This window comes from Protopterus annectens, chromosome 2.part1, assembly GCF_019279795.1.
Source record: "Protopterus annectens isolate FY-2018-M chromosome 2.part1, PAN1.0, whole genome shotgun sequence".
Taxonomy (NCBI): domain Eukaryota; kingdom Metazoa; phylum Chordata; order Ceratodontiformes; family Protopteridae; genus Protopterus; species Protopterus annectens.
In genome coordinates this window covers 549,056,055-549,071,439 of record NC_056729.1, presented here as the reverse complement: position 1 = coordinate 549,071,439, position 15,385 = coordinate 549,056,055, and the positions used below count along the sequence as shown (strand labels likewise).

The 15,385-nt window shown below is 39.4% G+C and overlaps 1 protein-coding gene across 1 annotated transcript in view; it reads left to right on the top strand.

Moving 5' to 3' along the window:
• FGFRL1 (fibroblast growth factor receptor like 1) overlaps window positions 1-15,385 on the top strand; it is a 752,908-nt gene that overhangs the window by 387,206 nt on the left and 350,317 nt on the right. Inside the window, exon 3 of the mRNA XM_044062327.1 lies at window positions 3,493-3,765. Coding sequence (XP_043918262.1) covers window positions 3,493-3,765 — 273 coding nt within the window. The remainder of the gene's footprint in view (window positions 1-3,492; window positions 3,766-15,385) is intronic.

The window sequence follows — 15,385 nt, the reverse complement described above, 5'->3', positions numbered from 1 at the left end:
ATGTTTGCCATATGTGAGGCCTGAGTGAGTTTGTGACTTGGATAAGCACTAAGAAGGCTAAACACACACAACTGTAAAAGCCGTATCCTCTCCCAAGGTTAGCATTAAAAGTGATTCACATGATGTGAGGAATGCAGAGTGGGAAAGCCATTTAGTACACCATTATAAAGGTTGTTTATTTGGTTGAATTCACTTGTAAAACATAATCCATCTTCCAGGCTGTCTTCCAAAGCACATGCCATCAGTTAAATGAAGTTATAAAGTGCAGAGACCATGTGCTACTAACTGGGCCATACAGACCTGAAGAATTCCCTCACCTTCATTAAAAAAATATAGAAATAAGCATACTAGTGAGCTAGTGTTTGACTTACCGATTTGTGCTTTTTTGTAATATTTGCATTCTAACGTTGTAGTACCATCTTTCAGTGCATAGAATGATAAATAGGAGGATATGCTAAAACAGCATTAAAGTAAAAATAATAAAAAGTTCTTATTTGCAAACCAGACCTTAACAAATGAGACTTGGAGGAAAATAATTACTTACGTTTATTTGTCAGGTGACAACCTACCAGGTCCTCTTAATTATAAATAGTATTGGAATATAAAGAGAGAAGTGATATCTGCAGCCTATAAAACAGAAGAAGTCAAATATGGTTACACAAAATAAAACTCTCACTTAAACTTGTGAAAAAGGAATCAATTTAGTAAATATAATAAACTACAGAGTAAGAGGTAAGTGTGATTAGACTGAGCTCAAGATAAAAACTGAGGTTAGAGAGACACTTATAAGTATATCTTTCCCTATATCCTGTCTTATCCTCTGTGCTTATACACAGTGCATATACAGTACCTGGATAATTTCAAATGTTTTAGGTTTGAAAAAGTGGCATGAATGTGGAGATTTGCACAGCTATCGGTGGTCAGGCTTGGCATTGTGGCTAATGACAATGATAGAGTGTCTTTGGCATTTTTTATTTGCAATTCCGCACAAGTAGTTTCTGTATTGTATTTATTTATGCATCTTTTAGTGTTTTGGTAGCTTAAAAAACAATGAAATTAAATCTAATTACAGGAACTATGTAGACTCTGTCCACGATAAGTTCTTATGCAGATGGCTTGAATCATTTGAAAATGTAGTAGGACAATTTTCTCTTGCCTGGAGGTCTACATATTTTCATCTTCCCTTCTATATATCATAAGGGATTGTCAAACAACTCATTTTGGCCCCGTTTTGCATGAAGACATATTAACAAACAGTTGTATTGCTTTGAAGTTACACAGGCCACCATGCATTTGGAGTAAGTGCTGTATCACTATATACATGAGGCATGTTTGGAATGGAAAAGTACACAGGCATTTATTAAGTGGAAGGCCTTAGCTACATTACAGACTTTGTTACATGAAACGTAACAAATTCATTCTGAAAATGAATTAATTAGGTCATAATGAGCTACTGAACTACAGTTGATACCGGTGAATGTTTAAAAATCAGTCTGTGATAATGGTTACATATACTGCCTTTTTCAGACTAAAACTCGTTGCACAATATCTCATCTAAATCTTTTTGTTTTCTAAAACATATTGCCTTTTTACATGCTTCATTTAGTTTGTGAGTAACAGAATCATCATAGTGTCAGACCAGGGTAGAGGCAGCTGTTATTTCTTTTATCTGTTGTCTGAAGATGCTTGTTATGCTTTTATTTCCGCTTTGTGACTTACATTCCATGAGTACTGTACCCAAAATCTGGTGGCAGTGTGTTCTGATAAATGCAATACATTATGTCTGTATTTTAAGGACTTTGTGGTTTCACTTTGCTTTAATTTGAAATTGTATCTGTTCGCCTATTAAAAACGATGCATACTTCTGAATCTATAACAGATGCTTGGTAGGAACTTGCTCATCTTGCCTTTGATATGCATCAAAAGGAAATGTGGAAAAGAAAGACTGTATTGATTATGATAGATACCAATTGTATTGATCAGCCCAGGTATTAAGGAAACCAAAGTACGAGATTATGAGTAGAGTATATCACCCGTGACAGTTTCAGCTTCTCTGTAGGTGGTTGTACAGGATGGGGTTAAAAGTCATTGATCACAACTGGATGAGTTTCAACTTTGCAGTTTCACATACAGCGCTGGCAATAATTCAGTCTTTTTTCTTTTAAATTTTACATTTCTCTGTGGTTATGCAACTGTGAAGTTAGTATATATATATATATATATAAAAATCGAGTATGGAGGGTGTAGGAAAGTTTGTACTCCTGTGTTTGATTTTTTTTTACACTGGATTGAACAAGTTTTGCCCAATTATATTTAACTGTTTGAACCTTCAACCAGTAGTTATTTGGGGACTCATAACAGAATTAACTGGTCCTTGTGATGCACACAATGATTGCCATTGTTATCTCATGCAGAGGTCCTGCAGGAGGACGAAAAAGACACTTCCTACTATCTTCTGCCAGTGTGCAACATCGTTAGATGTAGAACATAGCAAGAATGGGCAAACCATCAGGAATGAAACATTTTATCAAGAGGTGTTCTAGTCTGGGCTGCAGGAGAGGTCGCCCTAAAAACTTGTTACTGCATGAATGGTTAAACTACACAGTTAATTGTGATGCTTGGAAAGAAATGCAGTGTATTTATTTTGTGCAGCAGCCTGCTTGTTATCCTGCTTCATATGTGAAGCAGTACGCACCATTCTGTGGTGTGCGTGAAGCAGAGTAGCAAGGTCAGAGATGTTGCTGATTCATGCTGAGAAACATTTTTAAACATCTCCTTGTGTCCTGTGAGATTGCATCTCCAAAGTTCGACAATAACTCACACTTCATAAGCTTAAAAATGCACTTGAGCTTGTGCCTATATCAGTAACTGCAACATAATAAAACAGATTTTTTTATAAGGGGCAAATCCTCCTGCACATACCCGCCCCTTGACCCCTCCCCATTTTTTTATCATTCCCAGTTCATGATTACTGCACTTTGGTGAAAGAGCAGTCACTGTGTCGGATATGCAGCAGATATATCAGTCACATATCTGCTTTGTGTAACTGTCTAGAATTTAACAGATGTTAATTTGTTAAATACAGTAAATGTGGCTTACACAGTTGAATATGAATTCAGAAGTTGTAAGTTCCTTCCTACATTTAAATAAAGTAGCGTTCATATAGTACCAGCAATTAAAATTATACTGTTTACTGTACTGTTGAGTGTTTCCTGAAGAAGAGTGATTGATGTTTATTCTGACTTTTTATGTGGCATGATCCAGATGATGCTACATGGATAGCTAATTTTCTTTAGTATCCTGCATACACCCTTATCTGCTGATCCATGGGAAAATTATTCTGCACTATATGTGCAGTCTGTCTAATTAAAATGTGTCATAGACTATGTTTTGTGCCAGACAGACTTGTAGCGGAGTCTAGTATTATGATAATCAATGAATGGGCGTGATCAGAAAACATATTATACTAATATGAGAAAATTATTTTTTCAGGTCCACCAAGAATTGCAGACAGAGTGATTCATAGACATTCTGTGAGGCTAGGGCGAACCATCAAGCTACTCTGTCCAGTTGAGGGTGACCCACCTCCACTCACCATGTGGACAAAAGATGGCCGAACAATCCATAGTGGCTGGACAAGATTTCGTGTACTGAGGCAAGGCCTGAAAATTAAAGAAGTAGAAGCTGAGGATGCAGGAGTTTACATCTGTAAAGCCACCAATGGGTTTGGCAGCATTAATGTAAACTACACCCTTATCATAATTGGTAAGCTTTTTGCTTTATTTATTTTTTTTGATTGATTTACTTGGGTAAGTTTTACTTTTTTTTTCTTTTTTTGGCTTGGTTTAGCTTGAAATGACTATAGTTGACTGCATATGTCAGAAGGGTAGATTTTGTTATGAAAAACTTAAATGCAATATGATTGTGATGATTGGGGAGAGATGAGCGAAGGCTGCTAGCCTAGTCAAATAGAATTTGATATATAATTCTCACACTTGTAAATAAATGTAAAATACAGGCTTGTGTTTTTAAATGAAAGAAAACACTGTAAAATGTGAACTTCAAGATTGTTGCAACATTGCCATCTGCTGTAAGGAAAACCAAGCCAAGCATTTCAAATGTATCTTTTGAAATTGAAAAGATCTTATGAATCTCTTTAATGTTTTACAAGTCTGTTCCAGTGAGTCTGGATGAAGGTTTCATGCCCATTGTTTTAAGGCTAAAGTTTATGACCAGAATTTAGATGTGGAAGGTGCTTTATTGCTCTAGTTTCTGCTAGAATGTATATGTGAAATGCCTTGTATTGTAAGTTTCTGAGTAGGTGTTAGATTGCTAAATAATGCAGTTTGTGGCCTGAGAACTCAGACCAGGTGTTACGATGATGCAATATGAATACTGGGAAAACCTAAGTGTCAAAAACTATGTAATTTGGGAAGGGCCTTGGAGACATGTTTGTTAGTAATGTTTAAATACTATTTCTCACAAGAGACTAAAAGCATTTTGACTTTGGGCATCCAACTTATCAGCACTCTGCCTTGTGCTCACATGTAAGTTTTAGCACTGTGATTTTTTTGTAGGAATAGTTAAAGCTAGTAAAGATTAATTAGGTATTTTTCTTTGAAATCAGACCTGTCCTACTGTATTATTTTAAGTTTCTGTGTGATCTCTGAACTCTTAAATAGCTCTACGGTGTAGTAGTTTTGTCTTGTGTTTAATTATTTATTAAATATTTTTAAAACCTTCTACCTGTGGCTGATTTGTGTAGATATAAGCTCTAGAGTACATTGCATATTTATAGAGGTTATTGTAATAGGCCACTCTAAAGTAAAGTTTGACTGTTAGTCATACTACCATTGGATATTGATATTGCACAGTAATAATTGGACACCCTTTTAAGGGCCTTTTAGTAGCTGATATTATTAACTGGGTGGTGGTAGTAATTATTACCATATAGTCTGGGTAAAGGGATACAGCTGGAAAATTTGTGACAGCCTTTCCCAGGAGTGTCTGTGAAGTTGTATAAATACTTATCTCAAAATGTATGTGTGTTGTGTTAGCTACTTGGCAGGGGCATGTAGCACTGGTTGGACAGAGATGGTACTAGAGGTTTTAGCTTGCCCAGTTAGGCTGAGACCTGGACCCTATAGCTGTGCCAGTGGGGAGTCTTATTGGCGACCTGGTGAGCAAGGGAGCAACCAGCCCTAGACTGACTGTGATCACTGTGTGCACTTAAGGGAAATTGTACTTTACTGTGTGTATCAGTTATCCTTTTCTCTTCTATGAGACGACCTCTCTGGTTTTAGTGGTGAGGATTGAGGCTCCTTGATTGCTGGGCCAGGGCATGGTCGTCACAATGATAAATAGGTTGCAACATTTTTTTCTCTAGTGTATCAAATTAAAACTTTCCTGTAGTAGTTCTGAATGAGACTTCTTAGGTTGATAATATTATTGTAATCCTGCTTATTGAGTCATGTAAATGAGATAATGTGTTTCTAAAACTGACGGACAGTATAATGTCTGTTATATTTATGTAATGTTTAAATATGGTTAAGGAGCATCAGGCTGGTGATCCCAAGGCTGCATGTGATGACATGTTTTAGGCAGATGTAACAGAGGTAGAAACACTCTGTCACTGTAAAAGTTCTCACTTGCTGGTTTACTGGCTTTGTTTGCTGACATACGCAATCACAAGTAACCTTATCACTTTACCACTTTCTTCATGTTTCCACAGTCACCATTGCAGGTCACAGTGCTTTCCTCTCCTGCACATCTTACTCCATTGATGACAACTGTTCCATGGATTGCAGTCGATGGGGTTCAGGTGGGATAGGGTTCCATTCACTGTACCCAATCCCACATCCATTTGTGTGTACATAAAAAATTACCCACTTCATAGAGAGGTCATAGAGGAATTTTTGGGTTGTAGCTGTCAGCCAGCCTGTACTTCATATGTGATTTGTCTGGCATTGCTCTAGTGTGAAGGACATTGGTAACCGAACAATTAGAGAGACTGGCATTTGTATACATACACTGTTGCATAATGATGCATGCTGTAAATGTACACTGTGGCATCTGTCAGTCCAAAAAAAGTTATCATAGGGATGGCAAATCAGTGTGCTGCTTCTGAGGGCATGGGGTGGGCCTTGTGTGTTTAAGCGTAGTTATTGTCAGTGTGTTCTATGAATTTTTTATTGCCAACATAAATTGGGTTGAGAACATCATATATTTCCTCTGAAAGTGCTTAAACTGTTATACTGAAATGATATGTGCCCATCACTGTGAATGATGCTTAATGCGCCAGACTAAAACATGCTGTATATTATTTCCTTGACTTGTGCCCCATTTATGTCCCAAATGTACCACATCATGTGAGTTTGGGCAGCAGAGTCTTAGTATGTTACTTGTTACTCTACATATTTATTTGGGGTGGCACCGCATTGCAGTACAGTGGGGATCCATCTACAGATTTGTGGAAATTACACACCAGTTGCAAAACAATAACGGGCTTCACACTGTCTTGTTTTTCATATTGTGAGATGCCTTTATTTTTCTTCAAAGGTCATTAATATAATTCACTGTTATCACTTTAATTCACAGAGACAACATTATCTGCTTCTGCATGGTACTGTCTACCCTGGTCTACATGCTTGTTTGTCAGACTGGTGCTGTGGATTGGTTTTATGGCAGTCAATGGCCACAAGTTTCATATATGAAGAAGCTTTACTAGGACCACATACCCTCTGTGAGGGAATATCACTGTCATGAGCTACATTAGTTATATTGGGCTGTGGGTACTGTTAAATGATATCTAACATATTCTGTATTGGAAAATTTAATCATTTTCATTCAGAGTAACTCTCCTTCCTTATCCAAGGATAGACCCATATGAATGCCTATACAACTATGGAGGGAAGTGCAATTACTTTGTCTGTTAAGTACTAGATTTTTTTCATCCTTAACAAACGAAACTGTTTTGTTTATAGTGTAAAATTGTTATTAAGTTCACTAAGTGGTAAAGTGCGAGAGTAGCTACCCAAAGTACCCCTTTCAAGTCACTGTTTGATTAGATTTGTAGATATTGTCTACCTTTTCTCTTCCTTCAAAGATCTTTGATAATATCCACACCAAAATCAGGACAACAGCAAGCAGAGCTATAAATGCCAAGGTAGTAAGCTACTTCAAAATTAACACATGCAATGTGCATCTGTGGGTAAGACAACATTTATCACATGCAATGTGCATCTGTGTAAGACAACATTTATCACATTCAATGTGCACTTGTGGGTAAGATCACATTTATTACATGCAATGTGCATCTATGCTGTGGGCAAGACAACATTTATCACATGCAATGTGCATCTGTGGATAAGACAACATTTATCACATGCAATGTGCATCTGTGGGTAAGACAACATTTATCATATGCAATGTGCATCTGCGGGTAACACATTTAGCACATGCAATGTGCATCTGTGGGTAAGACAACATTTATGCCTTTTGACACAGACTGTCATTTTGCCTCTCTTGCTCCATTTCCCAGTATGCCTGGGATAACATGTACTGTGTGTCATTGTTATATGACATGTAATTTTTCAGATAGGAGCATATGCTGCATATGTGTAGCAGGCTTACTTCTGTCATGCTTTTACAGCTGGGTAAGCATCCTTTTCACAAGAATGACAGTAATGTCTCACCTGATAGATAGCCTCTGATGTGGAACTGTGGAATGGGTTGTAGAAAGGGATTCCAAGTATGATATTTTGTGACTATTACAATAATTTCTCTTCCTTTTTCTGTAAAAATAAATTAGAGTTGGTGATTACTTGTAAGCCAGAGTACTGATGCAGAGAGTAGAAGACAAGAAAATACAGTTTCTCTGTAATTTCTGCTAAACAAGCCTTACATGTGACGTGTTTAACATTGCGATTGCAAGTAGCTTATTATTACATGGCTTTTGCTACAATTATGTGCTTTATATTAGTTTTGCTTTATTTTATCGACTAGATGTTTTTACTGGACCTAGTTTTGAATGTTTTAATATCACTGGGTCTGTAGCTGAAAAAAAAAGGTTGTGAACGACAGTTGGAGCTTGACATTGTTTTGACATGAAATCGTTAACAGTGTTCGACATCATGATTTCAAGTCCTTGATGAGACTTTCAAGAGAATCTTCACAATGTCATTAGCAAAGTTTCCAATGCTATAGTAAAGTCAGTTACTCCCTACCTTCTGTGTGGCAGCCAGTTGTATTCATGGTCTCTTGATATGAAAAATTAACTCCTTGATGCAATCATTTATCACTCCTTCTATACTTGGAGCTTTCTTCTTGGAACCGCTGCTGTTACTATAATTAGCCCCAGTGCCAGTGCATCATGGTGATAAGAACATATCCCTGTTTGCAACTACCACTATCAAAGAGCTCATTTTTGATGAGTCAATCAAAAGTTTGAATTACTCAAAGTGGTTTTCATCTGGTTGGACTCCTCCTTTTTCATTTAGTCCCAGTTGCAGAATAATTCACCCATCCTAGTCAACACTGAGGGGATTCCGTTTTGGCACATCCTGTCATGGTTACCCCTTTTTCATTTCCCGTGCTTGAAAGAGGCATGTCACCTTTATGCACCCAAAGAAAAAAAGTGGCAGTAAGCATTTACAAGTGTAATACCAGTGGTGGTAGCCACTGTGATAGCAGCCTTCTGCTGGTGTTATTATCAGTGAAAACTAATGCTGTAACACTGTTGTACTGCCTGCTTGCCACTCCGATTTTCCTAAGGCTCATAAGTCATACTATTGCTCTCTTGTTATGAACAACCGTAGACATGAAGGTCTCATGGTAGCCATTTTTATCTGTCTTCTGTTACTGCAGAATATTAAAGGAAACACAGACTAATACCTTGATGATTTCACAAACAGGAGGACCTGAAAATGGGGGAGTGACCTTTCAAATGGACAGGGAACATCATTTGCTTTTTTTTTACCATTTTGTAGTCTGAGCTATACAACTAATGACTTTACTGTTCCCTTTCCTTATTTACTTACAGTTGCACTTTATTTAATCTATGTTTTGTCTGAGTACCTTTGGACACATGAACTTTTTTTTTTAAATAACGCTTTTCTTCTTTATTGTAAATATCCTAGGGAGGTTTTATCATTCTTTTCTTGTGATGGTGTCTCATATGTTTGCTTTTATAAAAGAAAATTCATACATAATTCAGTGTGAGAAAGTCACTCAGTAAAGACATGCCAATGCTATTTTTTTAAACTAAGAAAAATCATAAAGCATGTCTCTTAGAAGCTTGCAGCTAACAAAAATCAAAACACTTGTACTAAAAAATGTATGGTGAAAGTAGACTCGTGAACTATTCAGAGAAAGACTAAAATAAAGTTTAAAGTGAATTGGGAAAATGCACTAAAGGCAATGGAAAGACAGATTACATCATACTGTGAAAACACACAAAATGTTGTGGGAAGACAAAGAAGAAGAAACCTTAGATAAAAAATAAAACCACATCAGAATCACCTTCAAAGTACTGCTCACTTACCTTATGTATGACGTTAGCATACTTCTCAACTGTCCAGATTTTCACAAAAACAAAATGTCCTGGTGTTTGCCTCACATTGTTGGCATGTTCCTTATAAAATGTGTAGTTTTCTGTCAAAGCATTGGAAATCGATGCCTTTAACTAAAGATGTTAGACTTTCAGACTTCATATCAATCAAAAAATGCATGCTAATGCAAAACCTGTTATTGTAGTGACTATCTAAGTTTGTAAGAGCAATGATTAATATCTGTCCCTGATTGCAGGTCTTTGCACTCCCATTATTTTTGGTTTTGTCCGGATTTCTTGTGCTAGAAGATTGAGAGGTATGGACATTAGTATTTCACCGAGGGAAAAAATATGATTAAAACTCTTTTTTTAGATTTTGCTCATAGTTGTTCTTCAGCTGGACAGGTATTTCAAGACAGAGTGCTTCAAAGAGTGGCATGGGGAAAAGAGATGAAGAGGACCATTGTCACTTGGAGTCTATATTACATCGGCAAAATCGTATTCCGGTGACCACCTATTCATCAACACCTAATCAGCGAAAATTTCTTCAGTTATTTGCTAAATTTACTAAATGCATGGAAATACTTGCCTGAAGAACAATGTAGCAACATCTATTTCAGGTGAACCCACCCAATGTGGGGGGGGGGGGTCAACATTATATACCAAATCTGAGATTCCACTACAGTGGAGAAAAGGGCAAAGTTCTGTTGTTGGCTAGCTACATCCTTGCCCTTAGAAATTCAGAGAATCGCTGAAGCGATTTTCACTGATTAGGTGTTGGTGAATAGGTGTTTGCCGCAATACGATTTTGGCGAAGTAATATAGTCCCGTCACATGTATAGGTTCATAGGTTGGTACTAGGCTATCAGCCCTAGGGCCTATACAAGCCTAGCCATAACAATTCCCTGGCTATTTCTTCCCACACTATTTATTTCCCTGGACCCCTGTCTAGCAGGGCGACTGATGTGATCCCCGGGGTGAATTTCCTTTTTCCCATCCAATTGTCAAGGTTCCTTTTGAAGAGAGCCAAAGAGGTACTCTGCTTGACATGTATGGGCAGTCTATTCCAGCGTCTGGGGAGTCTCTGGGTCAGGAACCTATCCCTCCAGCATGTTTTGTTTATTGTGATGACAAGGTTTAGATCCCTGGAGCGTGTGGCTCTAAGGGATTGGGATTTCTTTAAGTGTAGCATGTCCAACAGCTCTGGGTTTGACATGGCCTTGTATGTTAAGCAGAGATCGCCTCTGAGTAGACAATATGCGACAGAGTATAGCTGGAGTTTTTTAAGGTGGTCAGTGTGGGGCATCTCCTTTAGGCCTGTAATTCTTTTAGTGAGATATTTCTGCGGCCTTTCCAGTTGTTGCAGATGTCTTGAGAGGTAATACCAAATGGGGCATTGTATTCTATAATGAGTCTAATGAGGGATGAGTACAGTGGGACAGTGACCTCCTTTTTCTGGATGAAAAGCTACATAGAAGGATTTCCTGACTATTATGGCGATGTGGTTATCGAAGGTGAGACCACTGTCCACCTGTGTCCCTAAGTCTCTTATCAAACTTTCGGTGTTTAGTGGACTGCCACCTGTATGGTAATTCACGGATACATGTTTTTTCCCAAAGGGGATAACTATACATTTCTTGGCATTGAGCTTGAGCCCATGGCTCTAGCACCAAGCATCTGTTTCTGTAAGGCCCTTTTGTAGAGTATATACATCATTTGGGGATTCAGTAATGGCTCCCAGTTTGCAGTCATCTGCAAACTTTGTTAGCCAGAGTCCCTTAATGTTGGCCTGTACTTCACAGAAGTAGATGCCAAACAAGAGCGGTCCCAGGACTGAACCCTGAGGTACTCCACTTGTCACTTGTCTGGAGCTGGATTTGAAGTTGGCTACTTTTACAGTGTGGGTTCTATCAGTAAGCCAGTTAGCAACCCATTGCGTGACGTAGGGATTAATGCCCAGCTTAGTAAATTTATCTATGATTCCAGAGTGGGGGATGGTGTCAAAGGCCTTGGCAAGGTCTAGATAGGCTGTGTGGACCACCTTACCCTTGTCCATGGCTCTGGAGACTGATTTGAAGAAGTCAATCAGGTTCAGGAGACAAGATCGGCCGTTCACGAACCCAAACTGGGTGGGGTCCAGTGTTTGAAGGTTGCCAATGTCTTTGTTTATAAGTTCCATCATAATACACTCCATGGCCTTGCAGATAAGGCTTGTCTGACTGATGGGACGGTAGATTCTGGGATCCAAGGTGCATTCCCCCTTGTGGAGTGGGATAACTGTAGCTCTGCACCAGTCAGTGGGCATGAAACCTGAGGTGAGGCTATGATTAAACATGACACTTAGGTGAGGTGCCAGTTCATATTGTAGTTCATGTAGTACACAGCCTGGGATGTCATCTGGTCCCATGGATGCTGTATTCTTAGCTTTGGAGAGTGCGTTTTTTACCTGTGTGGCCATTATTACCGGAATTTGGCAATCTTCTGGTATTGAGATGGGCTATTTAGGGGGTGAGAGGGGGGGTAAAGTTGGCAGTGAATCAATCTGCCAGGATATTGGCAATATCCTTGGGATCAGTATATTTAATGCCATTCTGTTTTACCTCAGAGCAGATCTGAGCATTGCCATTTAGATTCTTGACATAGTTATAGAATGCCTTGTGGTTGTCTTTGGAATCTTTGGCAATTTTATTTTCATAACTAGCTTTGGAGGATTTTATGAGGGATCTCAGTTTCTTACTGAGGCTGGTAAGGGAGTTTTTTGCTTCCTGGGATTTTCCTCTTTTCTGCAACAGTTTCTTCCTTTTGTTGTAAAGTTTGTTTATGGCCGGGGACCACCAGATTGGCTTCCTTTTTTTGGATGAGAGCATCTTGGTTCTATTTGGGATGGCACGATTAATGCATGAGTGGATGTGCTCGTACAATGCCTTAGTGTAGGATTCTGCAGTTGAACTTTCAGTTCCCGTCTGCATGGGTGTCATGAAGTTTGTCACTTCTGACTTGAGTAACATGAAGTTGGCTTTGGAGAAGTTTTTTTATGGAGGTTTCCTTACTGGGGGGTGGGGGTGGGATGTGGATGTTAAGGGTGATTAGCTTATGGTCAGACCTGACTAACGAGGGGGTGACCATAGGTGTGGAGCATCGATTTCCCAAGTTGATAATTGCCAGGTGTAGGATATTGGAGCCCCTGGTGGGATTATGGATTTGTTGATCCAGGGCGATGGAATTTATTAATTCCAAGAACCATTGGGAAAAGGTGTTGGTACATGAGTAGTTTTCCCAGTTAATGGCAGGGTAGTTAAAATCACCCAGTATTAGGGTGTTTGATTCTATCTTAATATTTTTCAGTATGTTTAGAAAGGTGTAGTGAGAATCTTGGGGTACAGTGGGGGATCTGTAGCAAGCTACAATTTGGATTGCAGTCTTATCTAGTGTTAGTTGCATCTGGAGAATTTCAGACGCATTGTGTTGGGCAACTAGCCTAGTGGTGTGAATATCCTTGGTGAATATTGACACTCCTCCACCTTTCGTGTTTCCATCCTGGTTTGGTGGCCGAAACGTGTGCTAAGAGTTGTAGCCTGATATTGCAGGGGTGCTCTCTGGAGCCTTGAACCAGGTCTCAGTTACTGCACAGATATCGATGTTCTCCATTTTTAGGAGTGCCTCGAGAGAGAGTGCATTTTGAGGTTTAGACTTCTAGCATTGAGTAGCATTATCTTCAGATTTTGCATGCTTGTACCTGTTACGGTGGTGGTTTTGTCCTTTGAACTTTGCCTAAAAAAAAGGCACTATAGGGGTGGCAAGAGCCTTAGCCAGTAACCTGAATCCCAGGGGTGACAGGTGCAGACCATCTCTGGCAAAACATCGTGGTCTGTCAGTCATGTCATCCCAGGCTGACAGATACTGGATCCCCTTTGAATGACACCAGAAGCTTAGCCAATTGTTGAAGTCAATCATTTTGTCCTTATATTGTGGTATTATTCTGGGCAAAGGCAGGATGCTACTCAGGGCTAGGGTCATACCTGCCTGGGCCACATGATCCAAGAGCTCTTCCATGTCTTTTTTCATGTAGTCCAGGGAGGTACGTCTCAAGTCATTCACTCCAACATGGACAATGACAGAGTCATATTTGTACTTGTTGTGGAGTGACTTGAGTGCATACGTTATGTGACGAATCCTGGCACCCAACAAGCAGCTGACTGTAATTTTCTCCTTGTTCATCCTGGTGAGAGGGACATCAGTGTGCTGGACTATAGAGTCACCTATGACTAAAATGTTAGGTACATTGTCTTGCCTTAGGGGCTGTTGCTGGGTGGCACAATGGTGTTGTGAACTATGTGACACTTTGGTTGTGATTGGTGTTTGTTTGCGTTTCAGCTTCAGAGGTCCTTGTTGCTTGGGCAGATTACAGTTAAGGGCCTCTGCATATGTGGATTTATTGTTGCTATATGTGGGTGTTGGTGGTGTGGGTTTAGAAGGGCTATGTGTTGCTTGAGGTGTAGTGTTGGAGGTAGCCTTCTCCTCTTGACTGTCTAGCACAATCTTGGGTGGAGAGAGCTTTGCTTCCATTTTGGCTATGTAAGTGCATCTATCACAGGTTGTAGTGTTGGGTGGTAGGAGGAGAGGGTTGTCTGTGTACATGAGGCAATTGCTGCATTGCCCTAGTATGCCCAGATTCACCAGGTGGACAGGAGAAATCACCGGAAGCTGACCCTTGGACATGCCTGGTTTGGTGCTTTTTTTTTTGTTAAGTATAGGACACACAATAGTGATGCAATAAGAAAAGCAACAGAGTTTAATTTGTCACCATTTTCTTTCACAGAACATTACTACAGCAGATGTTTTAAGTCAGTTTGTCTATTATCTTTTTGCCGAGCATTATTGACTTTTGTTATCACTTCAAATGCCACTTGTTACTCCACCTGCTACCAGCAAGCTTCTGTACCAGCTTGTCATCTGACAACCCTTATTATTAGTGGATGTCCTGCCTGTTTTTAAATTTGTAACAGTTCTTTTATGTAGCGTTGTGGATACAGTGTTACCTCATACATGCTTCAGTGCATGAGAAAGTCCACATCACAGTTGTGCTGCCTGCTGGGATGTCTAGCTCAGGCCTTCAGCATGGGTCATCTCTTTTGTGACCATGACCAGCTCCTTCTCACCAGAAAGAGAGCAGGACGTTAGCTAGCCAGCTTATTATACCATTGCTGGTCAGTTCTTGATATCTGGGTTCACTTATTGAACTGTGAACATTGGTTATGTTCTCAGGAAGATGATCCCCATAGCAGTGGCTGGTTAGTGCAGTGAAATTAATGTATATTTCACTTGTCAGCACAGACCTGCTTATTATAGTTGCCATTATGTTACATTTCTTTGGCATAAATATGCTGCCTTATTCTTCTGTAAAGTAAATCTTCTTACCTCTGTCCCAAATCTGTTGCACCTTTTTCTAAAATGATTGTTGTGCCCTATCACGCTTTAGTATTGCATACACTTATATGGAACATTTGTATGTCTCTGTGAAGTCCATAAGCCCCACCTCCACCTATTTGCACATGAAGGCTTTCCTCAAACCACTTTGCTACAGTCTTAGGGTTATTTTATTTGTCACTTTGTTTAGAGCTACTAAGAGCTTATGTTCTTATGCCTCAAACAGATGACCTATGCAGACCATCTCAAAAAACTCCAGCTTTACTCCGTCGTATATCGCCTACTCAGAGGCTATCTTTGCCTAACATACAAAGCTATGTCAAGCCCAGAGCTGTTGGACATGCTCCACTTAAAGAAATCCCAATCCCTCTGAGCTACACGCTCTAGGGACCTAAACCTTGTCACCACAAT